The 26,820-nt window shown below is 40.0% G+C and overlaps 2 protein-coding genes across 2 annotated transcripts; both read left to right on the top strand.

Annotated features, from left to right (window-relative positions):
* The first annotated feature begins 8,418 nt into the window (after positions 1-8,418).
* Positions 8,419-17,816, top strand: LOC122979785 (fascin-like). The gene is made up of 5 exons (XM_044347519.1): positions 8,419-9,484; positions 12,650-12,806; positions 13,379-13,500; positions 14,481-14,651; positions 16,290-17,816. Exons 1-5 carry the CDS (start codon positions 8,653-8,655, stop codon positions 16,493-16,495), a joined length of 1,488 nt encoding a protein of 495 aa, XP_044203454.1. The 5' UTR covers positions 8,419-8,652; the 3' UTR covers positions 16,496-17,816.
* A 6,508-nt stretch (positions 17,817-24,324) lies between these two features.
* On the top strand, positions 24,325-25,531 carry rasd3 (RASD family member 3). Its single transcript, XM_044345504.1, has one exon. It carries the CDS (start codon positions 24,644-24,646, stop codon positions 25,277-25,279), a length of 636 nt encoding a protein of 211 aa, XP_044201439.1. The 5' UTR covers positions 24,325-24,643; the 3' UTR covers positions 25,280-25,531.
* Positions 25,532-26,820: the final 1,289 nt, after the last annotated feature.

The raw sequence follows: 26,820 nt of genomic DNA, 5'->3' as shown, positions 1-26,820 counted from the left end.
TCTGAGCGCTACCGGAAACTGTGCTATTCCGCCTTCAAAATACAAGCTTGAACACGAAAAACCTTAGAAAAATCGAATAAAACAGAGTTTAGAAAAATGAGTTTTAATTTACTACACATTTTTGATCAATTATGTTTTAATTTGTGGTGAATAACTGTGACATTTGAATATTTTTGGAACGCGTTTTTCAATTAGAGACTTATATTGAAAATTCAAATCGGTTGCACATTGTTAGTTTTGTCGAGCTTGATAATGCTAATATTTAAACCACAGCTCAGAGGTGAATAGGGCTTTGTGATATGGACAAAATCAAATATCACGATATTATTGACCTAATATCTCAATATCGATATTGTGACAATATTGTAGGGATGACTACTGGTGCTTTCACAAAATATTTACACAATGAGATTTTTGATAAATAATCATCAATAATGTAGATATAATAACTAAATGGGTAAAGGCAAATAATAGAACAGTCTGGTAAGAAAATTACATCACTTTACTGTAATGCAGCCTTTAAAACCAGGAAAAGACAACACTTAGGCCATATCACAATATTATGATATCCAAAATCTAAGGCGATATCTCGTCTCATATCATGATATCGATATAATATCGATATATTGTCCAGCCCTACCAAGGGGTGAATGTCAGTAGGTTTTTTCTCTCTCCTTGCTTCTGACTCTTTTCTTCTCATTTCCCATTGGTGGAGAGGTTCAAAGGGCGGGTCCTAGAGTGTGTTCTTCCTTTAAAAAGATGAGGAAAAAGGAAGGGAGAGGATACTTTTGAAACTGATCCAGTGTTCCCTTTTCAGTGACCACAGCAAATCTGTATGTAACATAACATTTTACATGTAAAGAGCATGACTGCATATGAAAAAACATATCTATACACAAATACTTTACATAATATAAGGCAGTTTTTATACATGACAACTTCTACACCAAAATACAGCATCCTCACAGCAGCTTTGAAACAAACAAACAAAATATCATACATCTAAATATATGATGAAACATACATGAAATGCATCATTTCATACATTTCATATATTGTATGAGTTATAATAGCTGGAGTTTTTTTCTCTCTTTCAAGGAGTAAGTAAGACAACATTACAAAAGGTAGATAAGCAATCAAATTTCCAGCATCATCATGTCGATCAACATATTTGCTTCCGAGTTAATGTCTTGCTTTCTGAATGTTCCCTTTCGCTTCCTGTGTTGTTCCCAGTTATCCTCTACTTTCTCAGAATCTTTAGTTCTCAAAATGTCCAAGCTAGCAAACAAAACAGCTAAAAGGAGAAAGAAATTTGGACATAGATCAATCAGAATATGAAAAATGTGACTCCAAATGAATGCTAATGTTGCTCTATATCTGCTGGATGAACTGTTGTCACGGCCAACAATACATAACACAACACACTTTGTTTACTATTATAGAGGGCAAGAGAAAACTGAATATATTAATTTTTTTTGGCTGGCTTTGGACATTTTTTGTTAAAAAATGACTCAAAATGATGAATCAATTATCAAAATAGTTAGCAAATAATTTTCTGATACTCACATTAATTGACTGTTGCAGCTCTAGTTGCAAACATGTTGGCTGTTACAACTTTATAATGTGATAACCTATTACTGTCATTGTTTTTTCAGTTTGTTGTGGAGTTCTTTTACCACCAGGTGGCCAGAAAAATCTACGTGATCCCAGCCGGTATGAGTCTGCAATAAATGTCAAAGTCCTCAAAGTTTCCCAAAGTCATCAGTACTGAGCAGGACACCTACAAACTCAGCAAACCACTTATTAGCTGAACAAACAGGCTCTCACTTCTCCCTCTATCCATCTCTTTTTCCATCTGCTGCTTTCTGAATGTTCCCATTCACTTCCTGTCTTGTTTCTGATTATCCTCTACTTTCTTTGAATCTTTTGTTCACATTCATTTCTACAACCTTTCCCTTGATTCTTTGTAACCTGCTATTACCATGCTGCATTTTACTTCTTTTCCCAGCTCTCCCCCTTCCTCTCACTCTCCTCTCTCCACTCTAACATTTAATAGAAAACTTAGTGCTATCTGTGCCGTGTCTTATACATTGATAGGTTTTGTCTGAGATTTCTGTTGATGTCACTGAGGTTATCAGAAACACACGGCAAAAAAATAGGTTGGTGAAGGTGAAACTGACATGTTCCAAAGTCAGAGTACTTTAAATGTCCCCGTCCCTTGCGTCTCTTTTTTTATCGTTCTTCACACTTTTCTCTTGCTTGCAAACTCTGCAGAGAACACTGTGGCCTGTTGTTACTGTATCATATTCTCATACACACTGTTTATACAGGTGCTGGACCCCCGGAGCCACACAGCCGGGCAGATCAGCATATTTTTGTTCAGGGCAAACAAACTCACTGCAGATCTCATCACAGACGTGCAGTTGTCACTTTTCTGACAAAGGAGTTTAATTGTTTGTTCAACAAAATGGTCTTTGTGAGCTGATAGAAGTTACCAAGGCTCTCTGCACTCGACTCTACCATAAAACTAGAATATCCCATCATATCTGTAGATAGGGTCAAAAAGATATGACACAGAGCAACAGTAAAAGTTTAAAACAAAGGAGCAAATGACACCATACAGCTGTAATTGTAAATTTAAGTGTGACAGTGTGAAAATGAACATGATGCCAGTGTTTACGCAGGTCAACGAACCATCTGACTGCAAAATCTACACCGCACACTGTGAGAGACCTGCTTTGCAGTGAGTTTCAAATGTATTTTGGATGTGGTTTCTGTGTTTCTCTGTGACTAACCTTATATTGAAAGATTGAACAAACAGATCAGAATCACAAAGAAGTTTATTGCCCAGTAGGTTTGCAAATACAAGAGATTTGCCTTGGTGTTGCGGTGCATTACAATAAAAAAAAAATGGTAGATAAGAGAAAATACTAAGTGATTGAAAAGAGAAAGAGTTTAAAAAATATTGTACAAGATATTGACAGGGAATGTGTGAATGTTCACAGTATAAAAGTACATATATTTGCAAATGTATAATACAAAGAATTAATGCACCATGTTGGATGTGATGGGTTCATAAATGTGCAAATCAGGAAGAAGTCCTTGCTGTAGGTGATCCTCTGCCCAATATTAAATTTAACTTCTTATCCTAATAATTGGATAAAATTATTGTTGCTGGCGATATGAAAGAGAACTTTTCTGTGTGTGTGAATTGTGTGAAATGTTGCATGACAGAGTCTGCCATCTAGTGAGCATCAAACTTTACTGCATGTTAACAGAGTTAGAGGAGCGTGGATTTGCAAATATGAACTGTAGCCAAACTAGGATTATGGTCATTTAAACACTTTCTTTGACTTTTAAAAGAGTGCTGAGTTTGAACAAAATATTACAAAAATGGTAAATGTTTAGAAAGACAATTACAGACAGACATTACAGCTGTTTTAGCCCATTTAGTACAAATTATGTGCACAATTATTTTACTGTATCAATGACTATTTGGCAAAAACAACACAGTAAACATCATGTTTTTACTGTCATCTTCTAAATTTCCAGTTTCTCTGACAGTTTTAAAATATCTTCTCTTGAATCACTTCTTAAAACAAATATTTATTCATTAGATTTTTTAAATGTCTTTTATGCTTGAAATCATCTCCTTTTATACATTGCACTTGTAAAATATTTTTTATTGGATGTCTTGTTCATTGGTTTCTGTTTCTGTGTTTCTTTTATGTAAAGCACTTTGTAACATTGGTTTTACTGGTTTCGGCCTTTTGACTTTATCCCTTTATCTTTGTTTTATTGTTTGTTGTGAGTAAATCACATTGGTGTGCAATACAAATAAACATTATCATTATTAAACCTGTGTCTCAGTTATTCACTAATTTAACCATACCTTAATTATAATATAAGAGAATTATATGAGAATGTAAAACAATTCCTGGAATAAATGTATAAAACACACCATGAATAAGTAAATTAAAATTGCTACACTAAAAATAATAATAGGAAAAGCACAGGTGCACATAATAAAATTAATTAGCTGTTTCAGTTTCAGGGTCCTGCTGTTATTATGCATGTTGGCTAACTGTCACACTGTCATAGTTTACTGGGACACTTGAATGGAACAGAGTCATCATTAATGTTATCAGTAACACTGTGCTTTTCCTACCATGACAAGACAAAATGTCTACTGTGAATAAGACTGTTGTGTTGAACAGTGGTGGTAGAAGTACTAAGAAAGTAAAGTCAAAGTACTTTACATAAGTAAACAATACCACAATGTAAAAATATTCCATCACAAAACACTGAGTCATCCTTCAGAGTCAGCAGATCTCAGTGACCAGCTTCAGTCCTGATGGTTGCCTGGTGGTCTTGCCCCTGTAGTTGCTCCTGGCAGGTTTGATCATATTTAAAAGAACGATTTGTTTATGTTTTTGTCATAAGTCACACAGAACCACGTCCTTGCTGTTATTCTTTAAATGCCCAGATGGGGGCAATGTGTTCTGAGCTGAGTGTTATCCAGCATCAAATAGCCCAGGCTTTTTCTAAAAGCTCCACCTCCAGATTCCCTCAACAGACCCAGTTCCAGCCAGTCTGCATGTCCTGTCCACTATCAGACTCTCCTTGCAAGTCCCACTTCCTGCCCTCAGCCCCTAGTCCCACTTGTAGTCTGTTTGCATTATTTGCCAGTCCCACACTCACAATTTTTCTCTTTCAAATGGAGTACTGTTTTACAGTTGTATACTTATCATGCCCTCTTGACCCCCCATCACAAGTGTCTCCACTTCACTAGCAGCACGTAGGCTACCAAATGTTCGTTTTCACATTTCAGCTTCAACTATCTCTTGTATTCAGGCTTTAAACTCAACTCGCCAATGAATTACCATTTTATAAGATGCTGCTACCATTTACAGCAGTATAATGGCAGCAAGAAGCTCCCAAAATTTAAATAACCAGGAATTTTGTCATTTAATATCAGTCAAATAAACACATTACACTCAAGTTTTGAGAAACTTTAGACTTTAGCAAGAGAGATGTGAACAAGAGAGAGAGAAGAGAGCCAAAACAAAAGTCCTGTGGACACACAGCTCTTCATTTGCTGCTTCTGTTCAGTGTCAGTGTCTTGATTTCATTGGGCAAATAGGACAAATCTAAATTAGGGACATGCTGCTTTCTGTTGCTGCCCCTCTTTCTTCTTCAGGCTATCAAGATGACAACATGCCAGGCTTGCATCTGGAAATTATTCTAATAGCTGATCATCTGTTTTGTTTTGTTTTGTTTTTATCAATTGCTAAAAACGTTATCTGTAAAATGTAAAAGCTAATGACAAAGCAAAGGTCAGTAGCTCAAAGTGATGTCTTAGATTTACCCTTTTTTGTTTGAACAACTGTCAAAAAAATCCAAAGGTATTGATTTTACAGTGATTTGAAAGCAAAACCTATATTTTAATATTCTAGGCAACTCCTGAATGAAATGTATCTTGTGTTTTAAGACAATCCATAAACATACATTAGCAGACATGCAGGCACCCACTCATAGCTTTATTATTAGAAGACAACACAAACATGTACATGCAAACATATGTAAATGAACTTGCTGCAACTACCCATCTTACCATCTGAATGTAATCTCTGTAGACCAAGGTGCTCCACAGAGACTGAGAACTACAATCAGGTAACGTGTCTGTGTGCAGGAGGGACATTACAGGACGCTACAGTGAGGTAGTTATAACTGCGTCAGTACCAGTCCTCTGGTATTAGTCTATTGGAGCAGATAACAGTAAGGCTTTGTTTTCTGATTAATTTGCAGGTATTTAATGGTTATTTTTTAGGACATTTTACAGAGATTTGGTACAAACTATAAGAAAATTTCTAGTTGACATTGTTGGTGTGTGTGATGTGTTATTGTGTGTAGCTTTGTATTTTGTATTATGTGTCCTGTATATTTTTTGCTTTGTACTGTTTATTATTGGGCTGTTGTGTGCAGATGAAAATTAGCTATGAGTTAACTCTGGTACAGTACATCAAATGGTAACATTTATGTTTAACACTGTACATGCTCCCAATAAATAAATACACAAAATAAAAAAACAGAAGCTGAGTTAAGTCGGTTTAGTTGATAAGTGCTAATTCATTATATCTCAATTCATACCTAATTGTTAATTTGCAAAAAATCTTAATAAGCTAGACTCTTAAATCTTTAACTGACAGAAAATACTTCTTTTTCAGAGTGTAGTTTTGTGTGTCAAATTACATAGTAGCATATGAGCTTGTTTCTTAAAAACTCTATAATGAGCACATTTCCTGTTGACTATCAAATTACATAACCTTTTCAAAGCAACGTCCTAAGAATTAACAGTAAGACATTGAAAACCAAGAATTAAATTAATTTTCTTATAATTTGCAGCGCCTTCTCTGTCAAATGTCGCAAAGATCAACTGTTAAATACCTGCAAATTACTGCAAATTGGTATAAAATTAAGGGACCTGTAAAATAAAGTATTACCCAGATAACTTTGTAAAAGCCAGCTGGATAAATCACCCTACTCAGACATTTAGTCATAACAGAATCATTAACATAATCACATCCATAGTTAAACGTTGCTGCAGGGGAAGAGACAAACAAAACAGCTAAACTGGATAAAGTGGCTTCTCATGGGGCTTTGCATCAACCCGCTAATATTATTGTATTAAGGTATGAGGAAAAGATAAGCGCACACACATGTCAGCGCTCTCTCCAGAATAAATAAAGGTGGATGTGCAGGCAGGAGTCATGACTGAGCCCAGGGGAGGAGGACGGAAGAGGCAGGGAGGGTTGACCAGTCAGACCAGTGGAGGGAAACGTGTGAATCACACAGAAGGGAACAAGATCAGGAAACAAGTGAAGCTGAACTTGCTTTGGTCATCTGATTTCTATTGTGTAGTCCAAAAACAGAATATTTTTAATTGCCTGCACTACTGCACAATGTTTACTCTACTAGTTCTTGCAGTATTTTCAGTACTTCCAGTGCTGAAATCATACTGGTGATGTTTTCTTACACTGTGAGACGAAGGGAGAAAGAGGGGGGCGGGGAAAGAACATTATAACAGACATAACCTCTCACCCTACAGCACACATACGTTACCATGACAAGATGTCACCAGGGGCAAAAGTAGAGAGAGAGAGAAAGAGTGAGGAGAGGCCCACCGCCTGCAGGAGAGAAAGCTTAAACGACGAGTCTATCTTAAAACAACAGTCAGGTGTCTGTGTGAACGTTAAAACAGGTTTTCTTGCTGTAATTATTCCTCCTGTTCATAACCGATCATTAGAAGATCCCCTCTGAATGTGCTCACAATGTAAGTTTCAAGAAAAAAAATTTATTTAAAAGTTTATCTGAGGTTAATATGTGGATTCAATCATCTGAGTTAATGAAATAAAGAGGATCTCTTACATATTTACTTTTTAGTTTGTGTCACGGACAGTGTTTCCCTGTTGAGCTGCAGTAGAAGGATTGTAACAAAGAAGACATGCTGACTTGATTTGACTAATTTGGATGGATGAAGCTTCATATTAGCTTCAAATAAACAACATTTTTGTACAGGAGGACTGCTGTGGATTTTGTCCCCGGTCATTTACAATGAAACTGCACTATGAAGGGATCTCTAAATTGCCACTATAACAGACTTGAAATTGTAAACCTATCCGTTAAGTAGTTTGGTGTGTTTCTAATATCTGTTTCAAATTCATCCCAAAGGGATTGAACTGGGTTGAGGTCAGGCCAGTCAAATTCTTCCAAACCAAACTGGGAAGGCATTACTTTATGGACCTGGCTTTGTGCACAGGGCACTGTAATGTTGAATGTTGAAACAGGAAAAGACCTTCCCCAAACTCTGAAATTGTCTGAAATGTCTTTGTTTGCTATCACGTTAAGACTTCCCTTCACTGCAACTAAGGGTTCTCTGCCAAAGCATGAAAAACAGATCAAAAGTAGCCTTAAAGTGTGAACAGACACACTTTATGACAGATAAATGAATGTTCTTATAGCAGCTTGCTCACTCTGTCATGTGCCCTTGATAGCTCCACCTTGATCATATGTTTCGGTCACTTTCTAATAAACTTTTCCTCAATTTTCTTTGAAGCCAACCGGCACACTCACACACGCACACGCACAACGCTGAAGACAAACACTGGTCTGTCAGTTGATGAAAGGCTCTATCCATGTGGAACTGATGGTGAGCAGATCTCAATTAGTCTAGAGAGAGGGGAAACAGGGGGAAATGAAATATTGATGTGAATGAAATCAGTTATATGGTTTATAGGGTATTACATGTGTAGGTGAGCAGTGGGGTTGCAGGGGTGGGGTATAGTTTGCCAAAATTGCAGTCATCTCCCTCCAGCTGTACTCTAGCTGGCTGTATCTGGGGCGTGTACTGCCGTTATAAAAAAAAAAAACCTCCCAGTTCTGCAACTCCTGCAGCTCCAGCGAGGCAGTCTGGGTTTGCAGTCAGGGGACACTCATCATCATCATCATCATCAGTCACAGAGCAGCTCTCTCTCTCACTCTCTCTCTCTCTCTGTCCCACCCTCAGACACCCCCACACTTTTCTCGCCCTGTCCGTCTGTCTGAACAAGCACAGCATCTTCTTTTCTCCTCTCTTCTTATCACAAGGCAAACATGTCCGCAAACGGCGCCGACGGGGACCTGCTGCAGATCCCTCTGGGGCTCATCAACAGCGAGGGGAAGTATCTGACCGCGGAGACCTTCGGCTTCAAAATCAACGCCTCGGCGAGCAGCCTGAAGAAGAAGCAGACCTGGACCCTGGAGCAGACCGGGGAGGACGGCAGCGTCGTGTTCCTCCTCTCCCACCTGGGCCGCTACCTTGCCACGGACAAAGACGGCAACGTTACTGCGGACAGCGAGACGCGCGGCAGGGACTGCCGCTTCGTTATCACAGCGCATGAGGACGGGCGGTGGTCGCTGCAGTCCGAACCGCACGGGCGGTACCTCGGCGGAAGCCAGGACCGGATCACCTGCTTTGCGCAGACCGCCTCACCGGCGGAGAGATGGAGCGTACACCTGGCCGTGCACCCGCAGGTCATCCTGTACAGCTTCGCGCGCAAACGCTTCGCCCACCTGAGCGCGCATGGGGAGCGGCAGGAAGTGTCAATAGACCGGGATGTCCCCTGGGGGGTCGACTCGCTTGTGACACTGGTCTACCGTGACCAGCGCTACCACCTCGAGACGTCCGACAACCGTTTCCTCCGCAATGACGGCAGCCTGTCCACACAAACGGACAAAGACACCGGCTACATGCTGGAGTTCCGATCCGGGAAAGTGGCATTCCGCGACTGCAACGGTCGCTACCTCGCACCCATGGGCCCCACCGGCACAATGAAGTCCGGGAAGGGCACCCGGGTCGGGAAGGATGAACTGTTTGGCCTGGAGCGCAGCCACGCGCAGGTCGTGCTGACTGCGGGCAACGAGAGAAACGTCTCCACGAGGCAAGGTGAGGCTCCGCATCCACTCAGAGCCAGAATTTAAAAAAAAAAAAAAAAAAAAAATCACATTTCACTATGCTGATGAAGTCACTGCATAACTGGGCACAAACCACAAGCAGCTGTTACATGATTTTGGTGTGTGTGTGTCTATGTGTGTGTGTGTGAGAGAGAGAGAGAGAGAGAGAGAGATGGATAGATAGATAGCAGAACAGAATTAGAGAGTCCTGTTACTTCATTTTCCCCACCATGTGTTATTCATTATCATGCTCTCACTTTCTCCCCCCTCCCTCCCCCTCTTCTCTCCCTCCCTCCCTCCCTCCTTTTTGGCCGGTCTCTGCCTAGCTTCACATTTTTCTGCAGTAATTCTACCCCTGCATTGTGGCTGGCTCAGGGTCAGCTCCAGCCTACAGTTATCCATCACTCTTTATCTCAGAATAGACTGAATAGACAGAAAACAAGGGAGGGAGACAAAGGAGATCAAATGGAGGTAGAAGGTAGATGAATTGCAGAGAAGGAGGTGTGACTCAGATTGTCCTGCTGAATGTGGCTTTTACATGCAACCTCTTTGTCTTGACGCCACTCAGTCTCAGTTTGAGTCTGTGCTGCCATCCTGGGACTGATCACTGACAGCAGTTTATCCACGTAGTCAATATGCATCAATGCATGTGGAAATGTGGTCTGTGTGTGTGTGTGTGTGTGAGAGAGAGAGAGAGAGAGAGCATTCCAGGAGAGATGAATTGCAGAAGAAGAAAGATAATCTTTGTTTGAATTAGGTCCGTTTAGAGCCATGACTTGTGACCTGATTGGTATGTCATTAAAGTTAGGAGCATCATGGTAAGACTAAAGTTTAACACAGTAGAGGCAGTTGAACATTCAGACAGTTCGGCGCTTTTAGCCAGATAACTCCAAATGGGACATGGGAAAAAAATTAGGTTTTGATGTCAATCTTTTAATTGAATAACAAGAGTTTTTTTTTTTTTCTGAACTCTTCTATGTTGGATAAATGAACAGTGCTTTTTATAAATCATTTGAGACAAGTCTAGGTCAAGTTTCAAGCACTTTGCAGGTCTGGATGCAAATCTTTCATGTCTGCAATGAGAACATTTTTCTGTCAGAGCTGTGTTATTATAGTTCTTGCATAATTGAAACCTAGTCCTCGTTAAGGGGTACTTCACCAATTGTACTCATGAAGTTCAGTTTACTCGTCAGATGGAGTATGACTCAGCTTGTGAAATCAGTTGTATAATGTCCTCTGTGGTTCTGGAGGAGCTTTTGAAAAGTTTGAAAAAAAATAACCTTGATCAGGGTTATCCCGGCTTGGCATTTAGACTTAAAGTTTTAACAGAGCCTGCATCACAAACTGGAGGTTGTGGGGTTTGAATAAAGCGGGTAATTAGAAGGCAGGGAGAGCTTCATAAAAGTGAAGGATCCAGCGTTTTTGGTTTGTGACTCACACTACAAGCTAACAATGTTTCTTCACGGGCAGCATTGTAAAAACAGCATCAGTAGTGCAGCAGCAACTTCCTCAGTCCTCCGTCAGCATCTATGCAGGGTGCGTTCGGGCACAGTATTGCTGTGTAGGCTGCCGGGGTTTTGGCAGTGCTTAGAGACCAGTACACAATTACTGTAGTTAGCTACACGTGTAAAGTGCAAGAAAATGTACTTAAAGCCCAAAAAAGCTTCAGGTTGGAGCAACAAGAATGAAATGGGAGTCATTGCGCAGCTGTTGTGGGCAGCTTTGTTGCTTAAAAAATGAATATGTTCCATCAGACGTGCGTGCAGCTGAAACGTCTGAACTGGGCCTTAAAAGTGAGGATATCTCACCTCTGCTGCACAGATTTTGACATTTGTTTTTTTTTTTAATCTGTCCATTGTGAATCCCACAACTTAATGGAAATTTAACACTAAATTGCTGGAATACCTCTTTAATGTGTGTCTGATAAATTAAGTATTCAAAGTGTATAGCTATGCAAAGCTTGCATGTTTTTTTTCCCATGATTTTATCAAACAATTCAGACTTGAATGTTTTTGCTTGCAAGTGTCAAGTCATCATTTTTGTGACTTATCGTACGTGTGTTTAAAGTCCAAGTCTCAAGTCTACAGCTTTGGAAATTCACCACAGAGGAAGCAGAGATGTGTATGTTTCTGCAGACCAGAATGCAATGCAGCTAAAAGATTTGTTGCATTTTTGACTAATCTGCTGTCATCACCACAACTATTACTTCTGTCACCTAGCCTCATCCAGGACTGGCACATCCTCTGTGTGGGAGCTATCATTAATTGGCAGCTATTTTGATAATTGGGTAATCATTTTGGGTAATGTTTTGAAGAATAAATGCTAAAATTCTCTGATTCCACCTTCTTAAATGTGAATATTTTCTGGTTTCTTCCTCTATGATAGTAAACTGAATATCTTTGGGTTGTGGACTTTGGTCTGGACAAAACATGAAATTTTAGATTGCGTGTTGGGCTTTTGCAAACAGTCATCAACATTTTCAACATTTTCTCACTTTTTTAAGACCAAATGATTAATTGATTAATCAAGAAACTAATTGACTGATTAATTGATAATGGAATCATTAGCTTCAGCCCTACTATAACACAATAAATCAGTTTGGCCTTCAACAGCTGAACACAAATGCTGTGTCCCAAATCCATACTACACACAAATTCTATACAGTATTTACCATATACCACTAATCACAATATACTGTTTTTGCAGTTAGTGTACAACAAATGACGCCTGCTACATGTCTCATACTAAACGGAAACAATGCAAAACCTCCGGTGATGTCATAGCTGCAACCTCAGACAACCAGCATATTTGAAAATGGGAGGAACTACCGTCTCCTCTTCTGCCGTTTTTTTTCCAGCTGTTCCCTAATCTGTTTCCGCTGTGCGTTGCATTGCAGGGCAACAGTGACCAACTATATTCTATGCACACTGTCTGGTTTGTCAGTTTTCCAGTGTGAACACACTATAGACTGAAAACCTGCTTACTCTTAGTGTAGTGTCGTATGGATTTGGGACACAGCGAGACAGTTCAGGACATCCTGTCCCTTTAAGAATCCATCAGGGGACGTTCATGAATTAGAGGGTAGATGAGTTTCAGACAAGGAGGAAAACCTCCGGAGACAAATGAAATCTGACAGCAGACTGCCCCACTTCTCTAGGCATGGACCTGTCAGCCAATCAGGACGAAGAAGGGGATCAGGAAGTGTTCCAAATGGAGATGAGCCGTGAGGACAGGAAGTGTGCCTTCAGAACTGCTGCGGGAAAATACTGGACCCTAACAGCAACTGGAGGACTGCAGTGCACTGCCTCCACCAAGTAACCACACACACACACACACACACACACACACATACAGGCTGGCCTTGACTATGTTGATGCCCTCGGTGAGATTATAGTTTGGAGCCCCCAAAAGAGTGCACCAATAGTACCTCCAGTCCTAAAACTTCAAAAATGAACTCACAGTAAAGTAAAGCACAACAATGATACCTCCAGCCCAGACAAAGTCCTCCCAGTCCTCCAGACAAAAAGGCAAATGGGGGTCAAGGCATCATCCTATGAGTGTTTGGTGGCTGTTGGGCAAAAACTGACCAAAAGAAAATCAAACCAGATGAAAACCCATGCAAGTCTATAAAGAAAAAGAGAGGAAAATGTTAAAAGGGGAGAACAGGTGCATATTTCCAATAGCTGCATACAAGCACACCTGTTGGTAGACAAAAAACAAAACAAAACATATCCTGCTCATTTTCCTATGTGTCCTATGCCACATGCTGCCCCTGCACACATACACACACACACACTGCATCATGGTGAAGATCACACACTTATGTCAACACATGAACGTCCCTCACAGTCTGCTCATTGAGTTTGGCATCGTGTGTGTGTGTCAGGTCTGCCAACAGTTTCTTTGAACTGGAGTGGCGTGATGGTCGCGTGTGTGTACGTGCAGCTAACGGCAAGTATGTGGTCGCCAAGAAGAACGGACAGTTATCTGCTACTGTTGACAACCAAGGTCAGTCATGTTTCAGATGTTGCTGAACTGATGAGAATATTATAACCAAGTATTTTTCATTTGTATGTTTTTAAATAATTTCTTGAATCTTAATTTTACTTTTACAACGTAGAGTACTGAAGTGTAGTTTTGCTGAGTCGCAGAGTGCTGAGGTGTAGTTTTGCTGAGCTGTAGAGTACTGAAGTGTAGTTTTGCTGAGCCAAAAGTATTTTTAGCTTGGCAAAGAATTAAAGTTACCTTTAATAGGTCAGGCCAAAATCAGAATTACAAACTTTCTAAAGGGGACATATCATGCACATTTCCAGGTCTATATTTTATATTTAGATATTTATTCAGGGCTCACTGGTACATATTTGCATAATATAGTTTTAAAAAACTCCTCATTTACCTTTATGCAGCTCCCCTCTGAAACAGACTGAAACAGCTCCTGTCTCTTTAAGGCCCCCTTCCCAATGAGCCCACTGTTCTGATTGGTCAGAGCTGCCAGAAGCTGACCCTCTTCTGCTGGCTGCAGAGGCTATGTAAAAAAAAAAATAGTAGCAGGATTTTTCTTCTTTTCGTCGTTCTTTACTCAAAATGTCAACTTCTCAGATACATCCGTACATGTTCGAGCCAAAATCTGATCCGAAATATGCTAGTAAACAAAGGCAACAACCCATGGAACAACAGATGTCTGATCTGATGTCAGTTCGATGGGGAAGTAGAGATAACTTTGCAAACGAAGTGTTCAGAGCAGGCTTAAGCCCTTGCTTTTGATTTTCAAGTAGTATTTTTACAAACTTTCTCCTCAAGTCTTGGAGTTTCAGGACATCCAACATTATAACAGTATATAAAGGACAGAAAATCACAAAAAGCATGATATGTCCCCTTTATGTCAAGTGTCAGTACTTCCTCTTGAGGATGGTATCCTAGTACTTTCTACATCCCTGAAGAGGGGAAATAAAAGACCCAGACCAACCCTGACCAGTCTGTGTCTTCAGGGGAGGCCGAGCAGTTCCTGATGAAGCTGATCAACCGCCCAATCATTGTCCTTCGTGGAGAACATGGTTTCATCGGGGCTCGTAAAGCAGGAATTGCGAACCTGGATTCCAACCGAGCATCCTATGACGTTTTCCAGCTGGAGTTCCACAATGGAGCGTACGCCCTCAAAGGTAGGCAGTCATGTTAGAGGACAAAGTTTACCGACCATTGATGTTGTTTTTGTATGCTTTACCAATTTACTTCAAGTCACTTAGTTCACCCAACTAGGACAATGAGCAGTCTGTGTTCTGCAGTCCTCCTGTGTCTTTTTTGATACTTCCACTAGGGGGCACCAACGTTAGAAATGTTCAAATCTTACACTTATAGATGTTAAACCTGCTTTACCTGATTCTTTTGGCCAGACAGGGGCAGTGGAAACAAGCTATGAACACAACTTGGACATTTTATCAACTTATAAAGTGGATTATGTGAACTCGTTAGCAAAAACTATTGCATAATTTACACATCAAGCAAATACAGGGAAACATTAGCATTCATTTGGAGTCATGATTGTGTACAATATGTACAATATTGAGGGATGCTGCAATCTGACTTTTTGTCTCCCAATGCCAGTTCTAAAATCTCTATTTGGGCAGGGTATTTACCAATACCAAGTATGTTGCAGGTGTACCATTAGACTGATGTATTCATCTTTTATTACGTTCTCAATAATATACAATCATTGCATGATATCAGAGTTGAAACCAAAGCTTAACTTGTGCACAATGTCCATATTTGATTTTGTCTTGTGGGTTTAATCAACAGCACAGCTTGTGAATGCAGTGCGGTTCGATATGGTCCTTTAAAGTAGCGCTCACCACAGAGCTGTTTAAGTCAATATATGAAACATCCTATTGGAATATTATCATGGCCATATGTATCAACTATTGTAAATCATCTGAAACTCTTTTATCATTTTCACCAACACACCTAGTTAAGGCTGAAAAATTAATCAATATTATCTATTATTGTTCATCTTCATGAGGATATTGCAATGTTGACAGTAAGCAAATCTGATCTAAAAACAAAACCATTTCAATTGAAATAATGTGAAAAGGTTTTTTCATATCAAAGAAATAAAGGAGCTTAAAGGAACTGTTTGACATTTTTGGAAATAAGTTATTCACTTTCTTTCCATGAGTGAGAGGAGAAGATTGATATCACTCTCATGTCTGTACAGTAAATATAAAGCTATAGCAACTAGCCAGTTAGCTTGGCTTATCTTACTTTAGCAAAATCCAGCTGCAAGCAGCTCTAAAGCTCACTTATTATTACAGTATTAATATGATATATCTTATTTCTTTTGTCTGTACAAAAAGTGTAAAAACAACAAGCTGCAGTTTTACAAGGTTCATGTGCTGGAGTAATCACTGCTTCTGGCAAAGAAATAGTCCAACACATAACCATAACCATAAATCTGCAACTTGACATTTTAACACTTCATTTTTTTATGGATTAAACAAACAAGACATATCGTGATGATATGTGCTGGTAGGTGGATTTTGTTTCCTTTGGATAGAGCCAGGCCAGCTGTTACCCCCTGTTTCCACTTTTTATGCTAAGCTAAGCTAACTGGCTGCAGGCTATAGCCTTATCTCATGGCAAGAAAGCGTAAAAATATTTCCCAAAATATTATTCCTTTAGCATTAGCATAGCAACCTTGACATAGAGTACAGTTAGGGTAAATTTGATGTCTTAACACATTATATAAACATCACCCAGCCCTACGTGTACTGTAAGGCTTCATTAAGTGTGTGTTGTTTGTCCAGACTCCCAGGGGAAGTATTGGTGTGTTGGAGATGACACTGCAGTGGCGTGCAGCAGCGCCACACCTGTCCAGTTCCTCTTTGAGTTCTGTGACCTCAACAAGATGGCAATCCGTGCTCTTGGAGGGAAGTACCTTAAAGGAGACCACGCTGGGGGGCTAAAGGCCAGCGCCGACTCCATGGATAGTGCCACCCTCTGGGAATACTGAGAGAGCACAGCCGGACTTCACCAATATCTGACACAATGCTTCTAACTATTGATAGATACTGTAGGTAGCTGTTTTTTGCATAATGTGTGTGTGCGTGTGTGTAACTGTGAATTAGTCTGGATGGACGTGTGGCTGAATTGAAAGCTGATAAACTGGAAGTTATGGCACCAAAGCACTACAGGTGTTTTATTATTTTTCTGTCTCAATCATTATCTCTTCTTACTGTGCTTTTTACTGGAGATTTGGATTTCCAATGACTTGCTGTTTAATGAATGAATCATTGTGTGGTTGCGCATTATTTGTTTCACTTGCAGTCAACTTTACACAAGCTGTACCTGATGTACGTCAGGATGATTACTGCGTTTATTAGTCGAGCCTATCTGTGGTAACTACTGGTGTAAACGAACATATAGATGCTATAACTCATAATTCACAATATCTAACCTTTTCCTGTTCAGTGTCCTGCTGGCTCTATTGCTCCGCTTTCATCTCCTCTTCTCTTTCAAACTATAAAGCATAACACACATTAGATAAAGGGATGTTACTGATTTACATGTTTCAGCTGTAAATAATGCTTTATTTAGCACAGAATGCTTCAAAAACATAGTAACCATGGAAACTTTTATGTGAAAAAGTGTGTCTCCTAAGAAAGAAATGGGATGTGGCTGGCAGATCTAACATGCTCTTTGCTTGTGCGCTACTTACTGCACCTTTCCAGTTTTCTCTCCTCAGTCTTCGATGTGCAGACAGACTAAATCTGTAAATAGACAGATGCATCGTCAGTAGTCAATAGTCAAAAGTTTTCCTTCAAGACTACATCCACTAAGTTCTTTCTGGTTCCTTAAATGATTGTAAGGTTTTAAGGAAACAAAAGAAAGGATTGGATGAGTAAAAGAAGCGTTGAAATTCACCCAGCAACTGAAGGAGCCTTATTAGTTCAAATGATCATCTTTTCTGTAAAAAGGAGGTGATGTGTAGGACCTAGTTGTCACCACACACTATACACTCAAAAGCACATTAGATAGACAAAAATATGCAGTCATAGATACATTAATTCCAACTGTGAAAAGTCAGTGATTCAAAATCTGCACAATAATGTAGTTTATGTCGATTTGAAAGAAGTTAAAAGCACATGTTTTTTGTGATGAAATGTCTGCCTTAGATTGGGTCCTGCTGCTGGTGTGTAAACACAATGACGGAGTCATCTCTCTGGCGAACGTTGTGGCTGTGCCTTCCATTTCAGCCTCTTTTTTTCATGTTCTTATACATTTGACCTCAAATGAGTAAAAACCCCAATAAAGTTTTCCTTCTTGACAAATGACCTTCTTGAATCTTTCTTTTCTGCGAAAAAAATGGTCAGTAGATGGTCAGTAGATGGTCAGTAGATACAGATATTTTTGGGTTTGTCTGTCCAGGATTTAAAGATTCTTTGAATTTTTTCTCCTCCACTCTACCCTAAAAACAATGGAGGTAAATTGATTTCAACAGCAATGTGTCTTTTCAGGAACAATGTCTCTCAACAATCCACAAACCTCATCATGAACAGTTTCATTGGGGCGATTTATTTAGTTTAAAGTAGTTCCAATAAAAACAGTAAATAAATAGGTCTGTGGATTATCCACAGAAACCGGGACATCATTTTTAAAAGCTTAAGCACCACAAACAATGTTTCTTCATCCCCAATATGCTGGGATGACAGCAGAAGTTGCAAAACCTGGAAAAATGAAACCAAATCAATCACTGCTCTTTTTGTTGAGCTGACAACATCAGGATATTTAACTCATATTTAACTCACTTCCTCACATAGTGTTCCTCATGTGGGATAAATACATCTTTTCTTCAACTAATATTCCAAGTTCAACAGCAGAAAACACTTTGTTTACCGTCCATTCCTTTCCAAACACACACCAAACATGTCTTAAACAGCCCAGAAAAGATCTCATTTAGGGGCACTTTATGCAAATCACATGTAGTCTTAGTAAAAACTCAGCTAAGTTTGCACCCCTGACTGTAATTTGCAACAGGCTTAGTGAATATCTCCCACTTTGACTCTTCAGCATCCAGTACAAGTTTGAGGTTCTGCAGTGATGTCGGTATAACTCGTAAGACAAACTGTAATCTAGACATGGCTTGAGCTGACGAAGAGCCATGTGCATAAAAGATTGTATCATCTGCATAAGATTTGATCTTATAAGTCTGTGTTGGAGTAATAATATTGTTAATGTAGATTGCAAATAATAATGGGCCAAACACAGAACCTTGTGGTACCCCCTTTGTTATTGAAAGGGAGGGTAATGTGAGACAATTCAGATTGCCTGTTTTATAACATAACATAACATAACATAATATGCATGACATCACTTCTGAGCATAATCATCCCAACCAAGGCGGCATGATCTGTTTTGTAAAATGCAGTGGTTAACAGCATCAAAGGCCTTAGAAAGATCAACATATGGTACAGCACACTGCAATTTCCAGAGAATGTGTGATATCATTTAATACAAGTGTAGCCTGGGATTGCACCATGTTGTGGCCTAAATCCTGAATGCTGTTGCTAGAGAATACAGATTTTGTCTTGATAAACACAAAGTTGCCAGTTAACCAGAGATTACAGTGTTAACTGTGGGGTGAGATTTTTTAAATTGGGCAATAGTTGCTCATGTTGTCAGTTGAACCCCACTTATGCAGTGGAATAACCTGAGCTCATTTCCATTCAGTTGGGACCTTAACAGTAATCAACTAAATATATGTGTAGTGCAGGTTGTGATTGAATGAGCACTAGAGGTAAGGATCCAGATTGTCGGCTTTAGCTGATTGTTTTAGTTTTTAAATGATCGAGTGCATTAAATACTTCAAATATGGTGACAGCCAAAGGGAAAAAGTGCTGCTTGGTGAAGAGGACAGGTTAAGTGCCCAGCAGTGATAAAATGGTGGTTAAAAGCTTCCACTGTCTTGGGTATTTCATACAGTGAATACCTAAAAATGATTAGAATATCAGTTCATAATCATGTAGCAACCATCTTGTTCTCATAATAAAAACCCATTGTCATGATTTTTGCAAAAAATGTTGTGTGTGGGAGATGAGGAAGGAAGAGTCTGCATCATGTCCCCTTGAGATTCCACTGTGCCAAAACTGTACAAGAGAAGAGAAGGCGAGGGCGGTAACCTACTCCACTTTCTCTGTCCTTCTGCAGAGAAGACTCACCTTTCCTTCTCGGAAAACAACACCCAGTCATTCAAATGTGTGTTAAACTTTGAATGTGGGCTTTGATAGAAACACAGGAATAGACCAACAGACATCCTTCATTCTTCAGTGCAGGATCTCTGCATGTTGCCATGGTAACAGGTAAGTGGCAGGGATGGGGCTCGAGGAGGATGGATGTTCGGAGATTTAACAGACACACATAGATCAATAATCTCAATAACTTTGTAACACTCTGAGTCAAACAGTCACATATTTAAGATACAGTTTCTCTGGCACTTCCGCTGTGTGTCTGAACAACGACTTTGTAAATAAAAACCCCAAGATAAGCACAGACATGTGATAGTCCCTAAATGAATTGGAGCTCACGTTAATACACTAGTACCCCCATTCCCACGTCTTTTTTTGGACAGTCTGTGTGTTGTGTGCTGTGTGTGAAAAGCCCCTATCGTTTGTAAGAGAAAACAGATGGCAGAGTCTTGCCAAATTTGTCTGCCAGAAAAAGCTAATATGGCACTTGAATGGAAGTAGCAAATAATAAGCAGAGGAGACAAAGACAAAGGAAAGGAAATTAATGAGATGGGAGATGAAAAGAGAAAATGTGCCGCAAAAAGGGGTTTCACTGACCTTGAAAGTAGGGTAGATGTTGTTTTTTTTTATGCATTCATGCATGAGATAAGAGAGTCCTGAGTCCTAAAGGTGACGAAGAATAAAGAGTTTATTCAAAATGTCCTTGGTGAAACTTTTCTTGTGACAGAACTGGCAGGAGAATATTGTTGCTGTCTGGTAAAAACCACTCGTGTCTCTCTGAATTAGGTGATTTTAAAGATTAAATATTCCTTTATTGACATCTGAGGCTAAATAACTCAAGAATAAGAGTCTACTCGTGGCTCTGTGAGGCTGTAGGCTATTTAAGCACAGCAATGCTTTTAGCTAAATACTAACATCAACAAGCTAACATGCTCACAATGACAATACTAAAATGCTGATGTTAACAGGTAAAATGTTTATCATGTTAACCATCTTAGTTTAGCATGTTAGCAAGCAAATATTTGCTAATCAGCACTTTAAACAACAGTACATCTGAGGCTGATGGGACTGTCATTTGCAGGCATTTGTCCAAGTATTACATGTATTGAAAGTCTGACGATGTGAGTCTGATGATGGGGCTATATGAAAGGTCAAAGGAACATGTCTGTACCAAATGTCATGTCAATGCATCCAATAGTTGTAGAGACATTTCACTGACAACCAAAAATGCCACAGTGGTGCAAGAGGAGCTCGTCTCACCAAATTCATGAGGCTTCTCTGGGCTCCATGACTGTCTGCACAAAATGTCACAGCCATCCATTCAGTAGGCCTAATTTTTGAGATAGTGTGGACCAAAGAGGTTCACAGATGAACTTTTCCATCCTTGGAACTATGTTGCTGTCAGCGGCTATAACCCCCAATGGATTTTCCTAAAAAATGCATTTTCACAAAGATTTAAATGGGCCAGTTTTTCTCACTAGATGAAAGTGTTGTATTTTGGAGATGCATTGTTTTCAAAGGACAATGACAAAATTTGCATGTCATGGGTCAAGATGTGCTTTTTTGTGCAATGCACCAAATATACCTTCTTTCTTTACTGTGTGGTATGTGACGACTCTTTCTGTATTCATTGTATGTATCATTTGCTCTGTTTATGTATTCTTTGACAACATGTATTTGATCATGTTGATTCATGCTACTAAATACTTCATTTAATTGAACATGAGATAGAATAGAACACGTAGGGAAAGTGATGAAAGTGTTGTGACCTGTTAGTTTTAGCACTCAGTAAGTTTAGAGGATTGGAAGAAATAGGCCAAAACAGTTTGACTCATGCTTCACTTACTAGCTTTTATAGGAGGTTTCAACTGCATTTCACAGTCTTCATCAGCAGATCAGATCAGCACATCATCTCGAGTTAAAGTTCGACTGTGACCAAGGAAAAGTAAGAACATTCACACTCAAGACCAAAACAGTTTGAATACTATTTTGATGAGGCCATAACTCACTCACAAATGTTGGGCATGATAACTTATAAAGATTTCCAATTGGTAGTTTCTTTGTTAATCTGTTTTACAGGATTGCATCTCACTGTGTGACTGTAACACTGCCACCTCTAATAAACAATGTTAATTTTCCAGTGTATATTTGAACTACATAACTATCTTAACCCTATTGCCATGTACAGTTGTCCTAATGTGTCTACTGCTGCCATCTAGTGTAGGTAAGATGATTCTCATTTGATTTCAGTATGTGCACTATATGGCCAAAAGTATGTGGACATGTCTGTTTTTTATAGTTTGGGCTAGGCCCCTTTAGTACAGGAAACCTTAACACTACAGTGTCTAATGATATTTTAGCCAATAGTGCACCTGAAACCTTGTGGCAACAGTTTGGGAGAGACCCTCTCCTGTTTCAACATGACAATGCTCCCACACACAAAGCAGGGTCCATAAAGTTTTCCTTGTTTTCCCAGTTTGGTGTGGATGAACATGACTTAATTAAAGACCAACACAAAAATGTCATAAACAGTGGACATGTGCACATTAAATAATCACTGACAGCGGCATTCAATGAAGGTGCTATCGTTATCTTTGGCTCAGGTGAGTTTGTTGGCAGGTTTGTTCCTTTTTATTTAATTTGTTCCTGTTTTCTTTGCTCCCTTATATTAAACAGGGGGTACTGACCTTCTTCAAGGGTAGCGATAAGACACAGAACATACTATTGCACGCACACAAATGTACGCACCTACTGACAAATTATCACAGTATCTGTTTACCCAACGATAGCCACTTCCAGGCAGAGTGTGAGCGGGCAAGAGCCAAAGAGGGAGAGTTTTATTCATTATGTCACACGATACACTTCAGGAGAAAGAGGATTTTCTCCAAAACTCTATTGATGACTAGTACGTCAAAATCTTACTCTGGCTGCACATCTGCTGTGCTATTTGACTTTATCAGACCACTAATTACTTCTCAAGAAATCCATGTAGGTGTGGTCCACTCAGGTAGAAATTAGTCTATTGTGACTCCGCAAATTATAAATCTACTCCTGAATAATCAAAAATATAGACCAAAACCATCCTGTTTTGTTTTTTTTTTACGGGAAGTGTGCAGCAGTATGTGTGTATACAATATCCCTGTTTGTGTCAAACAGCAGCTCTTTGTTGGAGAGAAACCTTCCGTGACTCATGCCAAGTGTAAATATGACTGCACGTGTCTGTATCTTGGTTGTGTGTGCATGACTGACCATCCCTTTATGACTGCCAGACTTCAGGCTTTGGGCTTCTAGGAAGATGATGACAAAGCCATGTGGGGATAATGGACCAAGAGTGAAACCAATGAGGGAAATGAGCCAAAAAAATGCAAAACAAAGGTATTTTCCTTGAAGGTCACCATGTACGGTTGGCGATCTTGACCAGCCGTACTTACTTGTGATGTGGAGTTTGACTGGTGATACATATTGAGGTCTGATGATGCAAAGTAGGTCAGTTATGACTTGGCAATAAAGTAGCATCAGTGATGGAGAGTCATTAAGTATATTTACTCAAGGAACATGCACATATTACTCCACTGCATTTGTTTGACAGCTACATACTACAGCTATATATTAATTATGTTGTTACTTTCATCCTGAACACAAATATGTTGATATAGATACTATATATACTGTACAAAGGTTTTAGGCACTAAAGTAAAGTGATGATGCTTTAAAAAGAATAATGCCATAAATATTTTTTATTTATCAATTACCTTCATACAAAGTGAAGTAAACAGAAGAAACTTAAATCGAATCAATATTTGGTGTGACCACTTTGCCAGTAAACCAGAACCGGTTCTCGGTGCACGTGCACACAGTTTTCCAAGGTATTTGGCAGGTAGGTTGTCTCAAGCATCTTGGAGAAGTTGCCAAAGTAAAGTTCTTCTGTGGATTTAGGCGTCTCAGCTGCTTCCGTCATTTCATGTAATCCCAGACTGACTCCATGATGCCATGTGATCTGTTGCAGGACTCCCTCTTCTTCTTCTTCTTGTCACTAAAGGAAGGTCTTATGACTCTGGCTGTATGTTTGGGGTCATTGTCATGCTGCATGAATGACAGCTATAATCATAGTTTTTTTTTCAGAGTAGCTGAGTTACTACACAATATTTCCAAGTACCCCCTTGTAAATGCAGAATTACCCCCAAAGTACCCCTATTTGGGAATTATAGGTGAAACTACCCAACAGTGAGTAATGTAGTTAGAATTAACTTCATCTCAACAGCATTAAAATCCCATTTAGCTACTCAGTGATGCAATATAACCATAATAGGCTACATGCAATATTAATAACCTAACACTTCCTGCAAAATGTATTTTACTCTATTTTTACTGTTCCTCAGCCCAAATAAAAAATTGAAAGCAGTCAAGAATCTGAATTCTTCAACCATAATGAAAGTATTTGTTAAGCTGAGAAATCCATGTATATACTCAAATATGAATATGATGAACACATTAGCAAACATGATGTGGAAACTACCGGACTAATAATTTCTCACGTATTCATTTGTTTTCCAGGTTTCTAATGAACTTGTGTAAACCTCCCTGACTCATTGGTGCTGAAAACAAATGCACGTGACTGTTGATTTAGGCTTACCGATGAAAGGCATACAATTGATTTATGTCTACATGCTGCTCATGCTGGTCTTTAATTTAACTGCAGTCTCAATTTGATCTGCTATTTGGGTGTTCCTCCCTTACCTTCATTCACGCAGAGAGAGGGCTCTTATTGGTGGAGAGCAGATTTGCCCAGCCTATAAATTCACATACGTGCTCGTGGAGGAGTGCAGAGCGTCTGACAGCACCGGAGGCTGCAGGATCCACCGCATCTTCTCTGGAGGGGACAGCTGCTCGCTCCGGGACACACTCGTCAGATCAGCATGTCTCCGTCCGAGCGTCGCAATACGGTCCGGCTGGTGTTCCTCGGGGCAGCGGGGGTCGGGAAGAGCGCGCTCATCCGCCGTTTCCTCCACCAAAGCTTCGAGCACAAGTACACGCGCACAGTCGAGGAGCTTCACGTGCTGGAGTACGACACTGCGAGCTCCGGGAAGATGCATCTGGAGGTCTTGGACACGAGCGGCAGTTACTCCTTCCCGGCTATGCGTGAGCTCTGCATCCGACACAGTGACGCCTTCGCCCTGGTGTACGCGGTGGACGACCCGGGGTCGTTCGAAGAAGTGCGGCGGCTGCGCGACGAGATTCTGCAGCTGAGGGGCGACAAGAGCTCGCTCATCACCGTGGTCGGCAGTAAGGCTGATCTGACCGAGACCGAAGGCCGGGTTCTGCTTGCAGTTGATGTCATGACCACGGTGGAGGGTGAGTGGGACGCCAACTTCGTGGAGGCGTCCGCGCGCACCGGTTCCAACACGGTCGGGGTGTTCAGCGCGCTGCTGCAACAGGTGAACCTGCCGCACGGGTTGAGCCCTGCGGTGGGGAGGCGCAGAGACACGCTGCCCAGACCGGCGGTCAAGAAAAGACCACCACTGAAGAAGAACAACAGCTGTATCCTGTCATAGGAACATTTCTATGCCTATAAGGACTCTGCAGCTGGACTGCTCGTGCATATGTTGCTGGTCAAGACAGTTAGTCTACAGAGGTGGAAAGAGGACAATATGAAAATATGTCTCCGAAATAATCAACATCAGACAGCCCTCACTGTTTAATGAGAGACTCAACTGGCATATGGGATATACCCACATCTGTATCCCATGTGATTCACATTTTTGTGTACATTTTTTATCTTTTGTCAATAAAATACATTATTGTGATATTGTCTGCTGTTTCATATGTTCAATCCATACATTTCAATCTGAATAACGAAACCTAAACTGAGTTTATTTCCTCCAATGAAAGAGTGAGTATAATTCATTCTAAAGATTTTTGTTCCTTTTGAAAAATATCAATGAAATTATGAAACTTTGCTGCCCCCACCTCAGTCCTGCTCAGTGTGCCTAGTTTAGAGGATCTTTGACCAAAGTTCAACTTCGCCTTTTATTTTTTAGTGATTTCAAAGCTGTATTTAGTAAAGAGAAAGTTCTTAGGGTCTCATTAAATCTCACTCATCCCTGACTGCCCTGTCAGCTGAAGGACTTAGAGGCATGAAATACAGAAAAGTTGGACCCAGGTGTATTTACAGTGAGCGTAAAACATGCACATCGTTTGAGGATTGATTATGGTGCCTCCAGGGATTCTGCCCAGCAACTTTGTGATGATTGGTCCCCTAATCATTACACAGGCTTCTAGGAATCTGGGGGTCATATTTGACTCCAACCTCTGTTTTGAGAATCAAGTCGAAAGTTGTGTTTTTACCAGTTGAAGATCATCTCTAAAATTAGGTCATTTTTATCTTTTGCTGATCTTCAAAAAAGTATATATGCTTTTATATATTCTCGACTCGACTATTGCAACGCACTTTATTCAGGTATTAGCCAGGGCTCCCTTCACCGTCTCCAGCTGGTCCAAAATGCTGCTGCTCGTCTCATTACTGGGACAAAAAGATATGAGCACATCATCCCTGTGCTTGCCTCCCTGCACTGGCTCCCAGTTAGCCTTCATATTGATTTTAAAATCTTATTACTTACCTTTAAGGCATTAAACGGCCTTGCTCCCAGTTACATATCTGGACTACTGAACTGGTATGTGCCCTCTCGACCCTTAAGATCCACAGATGGAGCCCTGTTGGTCATTCCCAGGTCACAGCTTGTGACAAAGGATGGTCGGGCTTTTGCTGTCAGAGTCCCCCACTCTCTGGAACTCCTTGCCCACTGACACATTAGGTCTCTAGCTTCTTTTAAAACTCGTCTTAAAACTTTTTTCTTTGTGAAAGCTTTTGGAAATGTTTGATATGTTTTCATTACTGTTTTTTACACCTATTAATTGATGTTATTTTATCTTATTTTTTATCATTATTTTACTCCTGTGCATTCTATTGTCCTATTATTACTATTGTTGTGCATCTTCTATTGTTACTATGTACTTCTGCCTTTACCTCTTTGTTCCTCTTTGCTTATTTTATCTGCCTTGTTGGTTTTATTTTCTTTTGTAAAGCACTTTGTAA

Source organism: Thunnus albacares, chromosome 3, assembly GCF_914725855.1.
Source record: "Thunnus albacares chromosome 3, fThuAlb1.1, whole genome shotgun sequence".
Taxonomy (NCBI): Eukaryota; Metazoa; Chordata; class Actinopteri; order Scombriformes; family Scombridae; genus Thunnus; species Thunnus albacares.
Note: the sequence above shows the minus strand (reverse complement) of the source record. Positions and strands in the feature narration are given on the sequence as shown.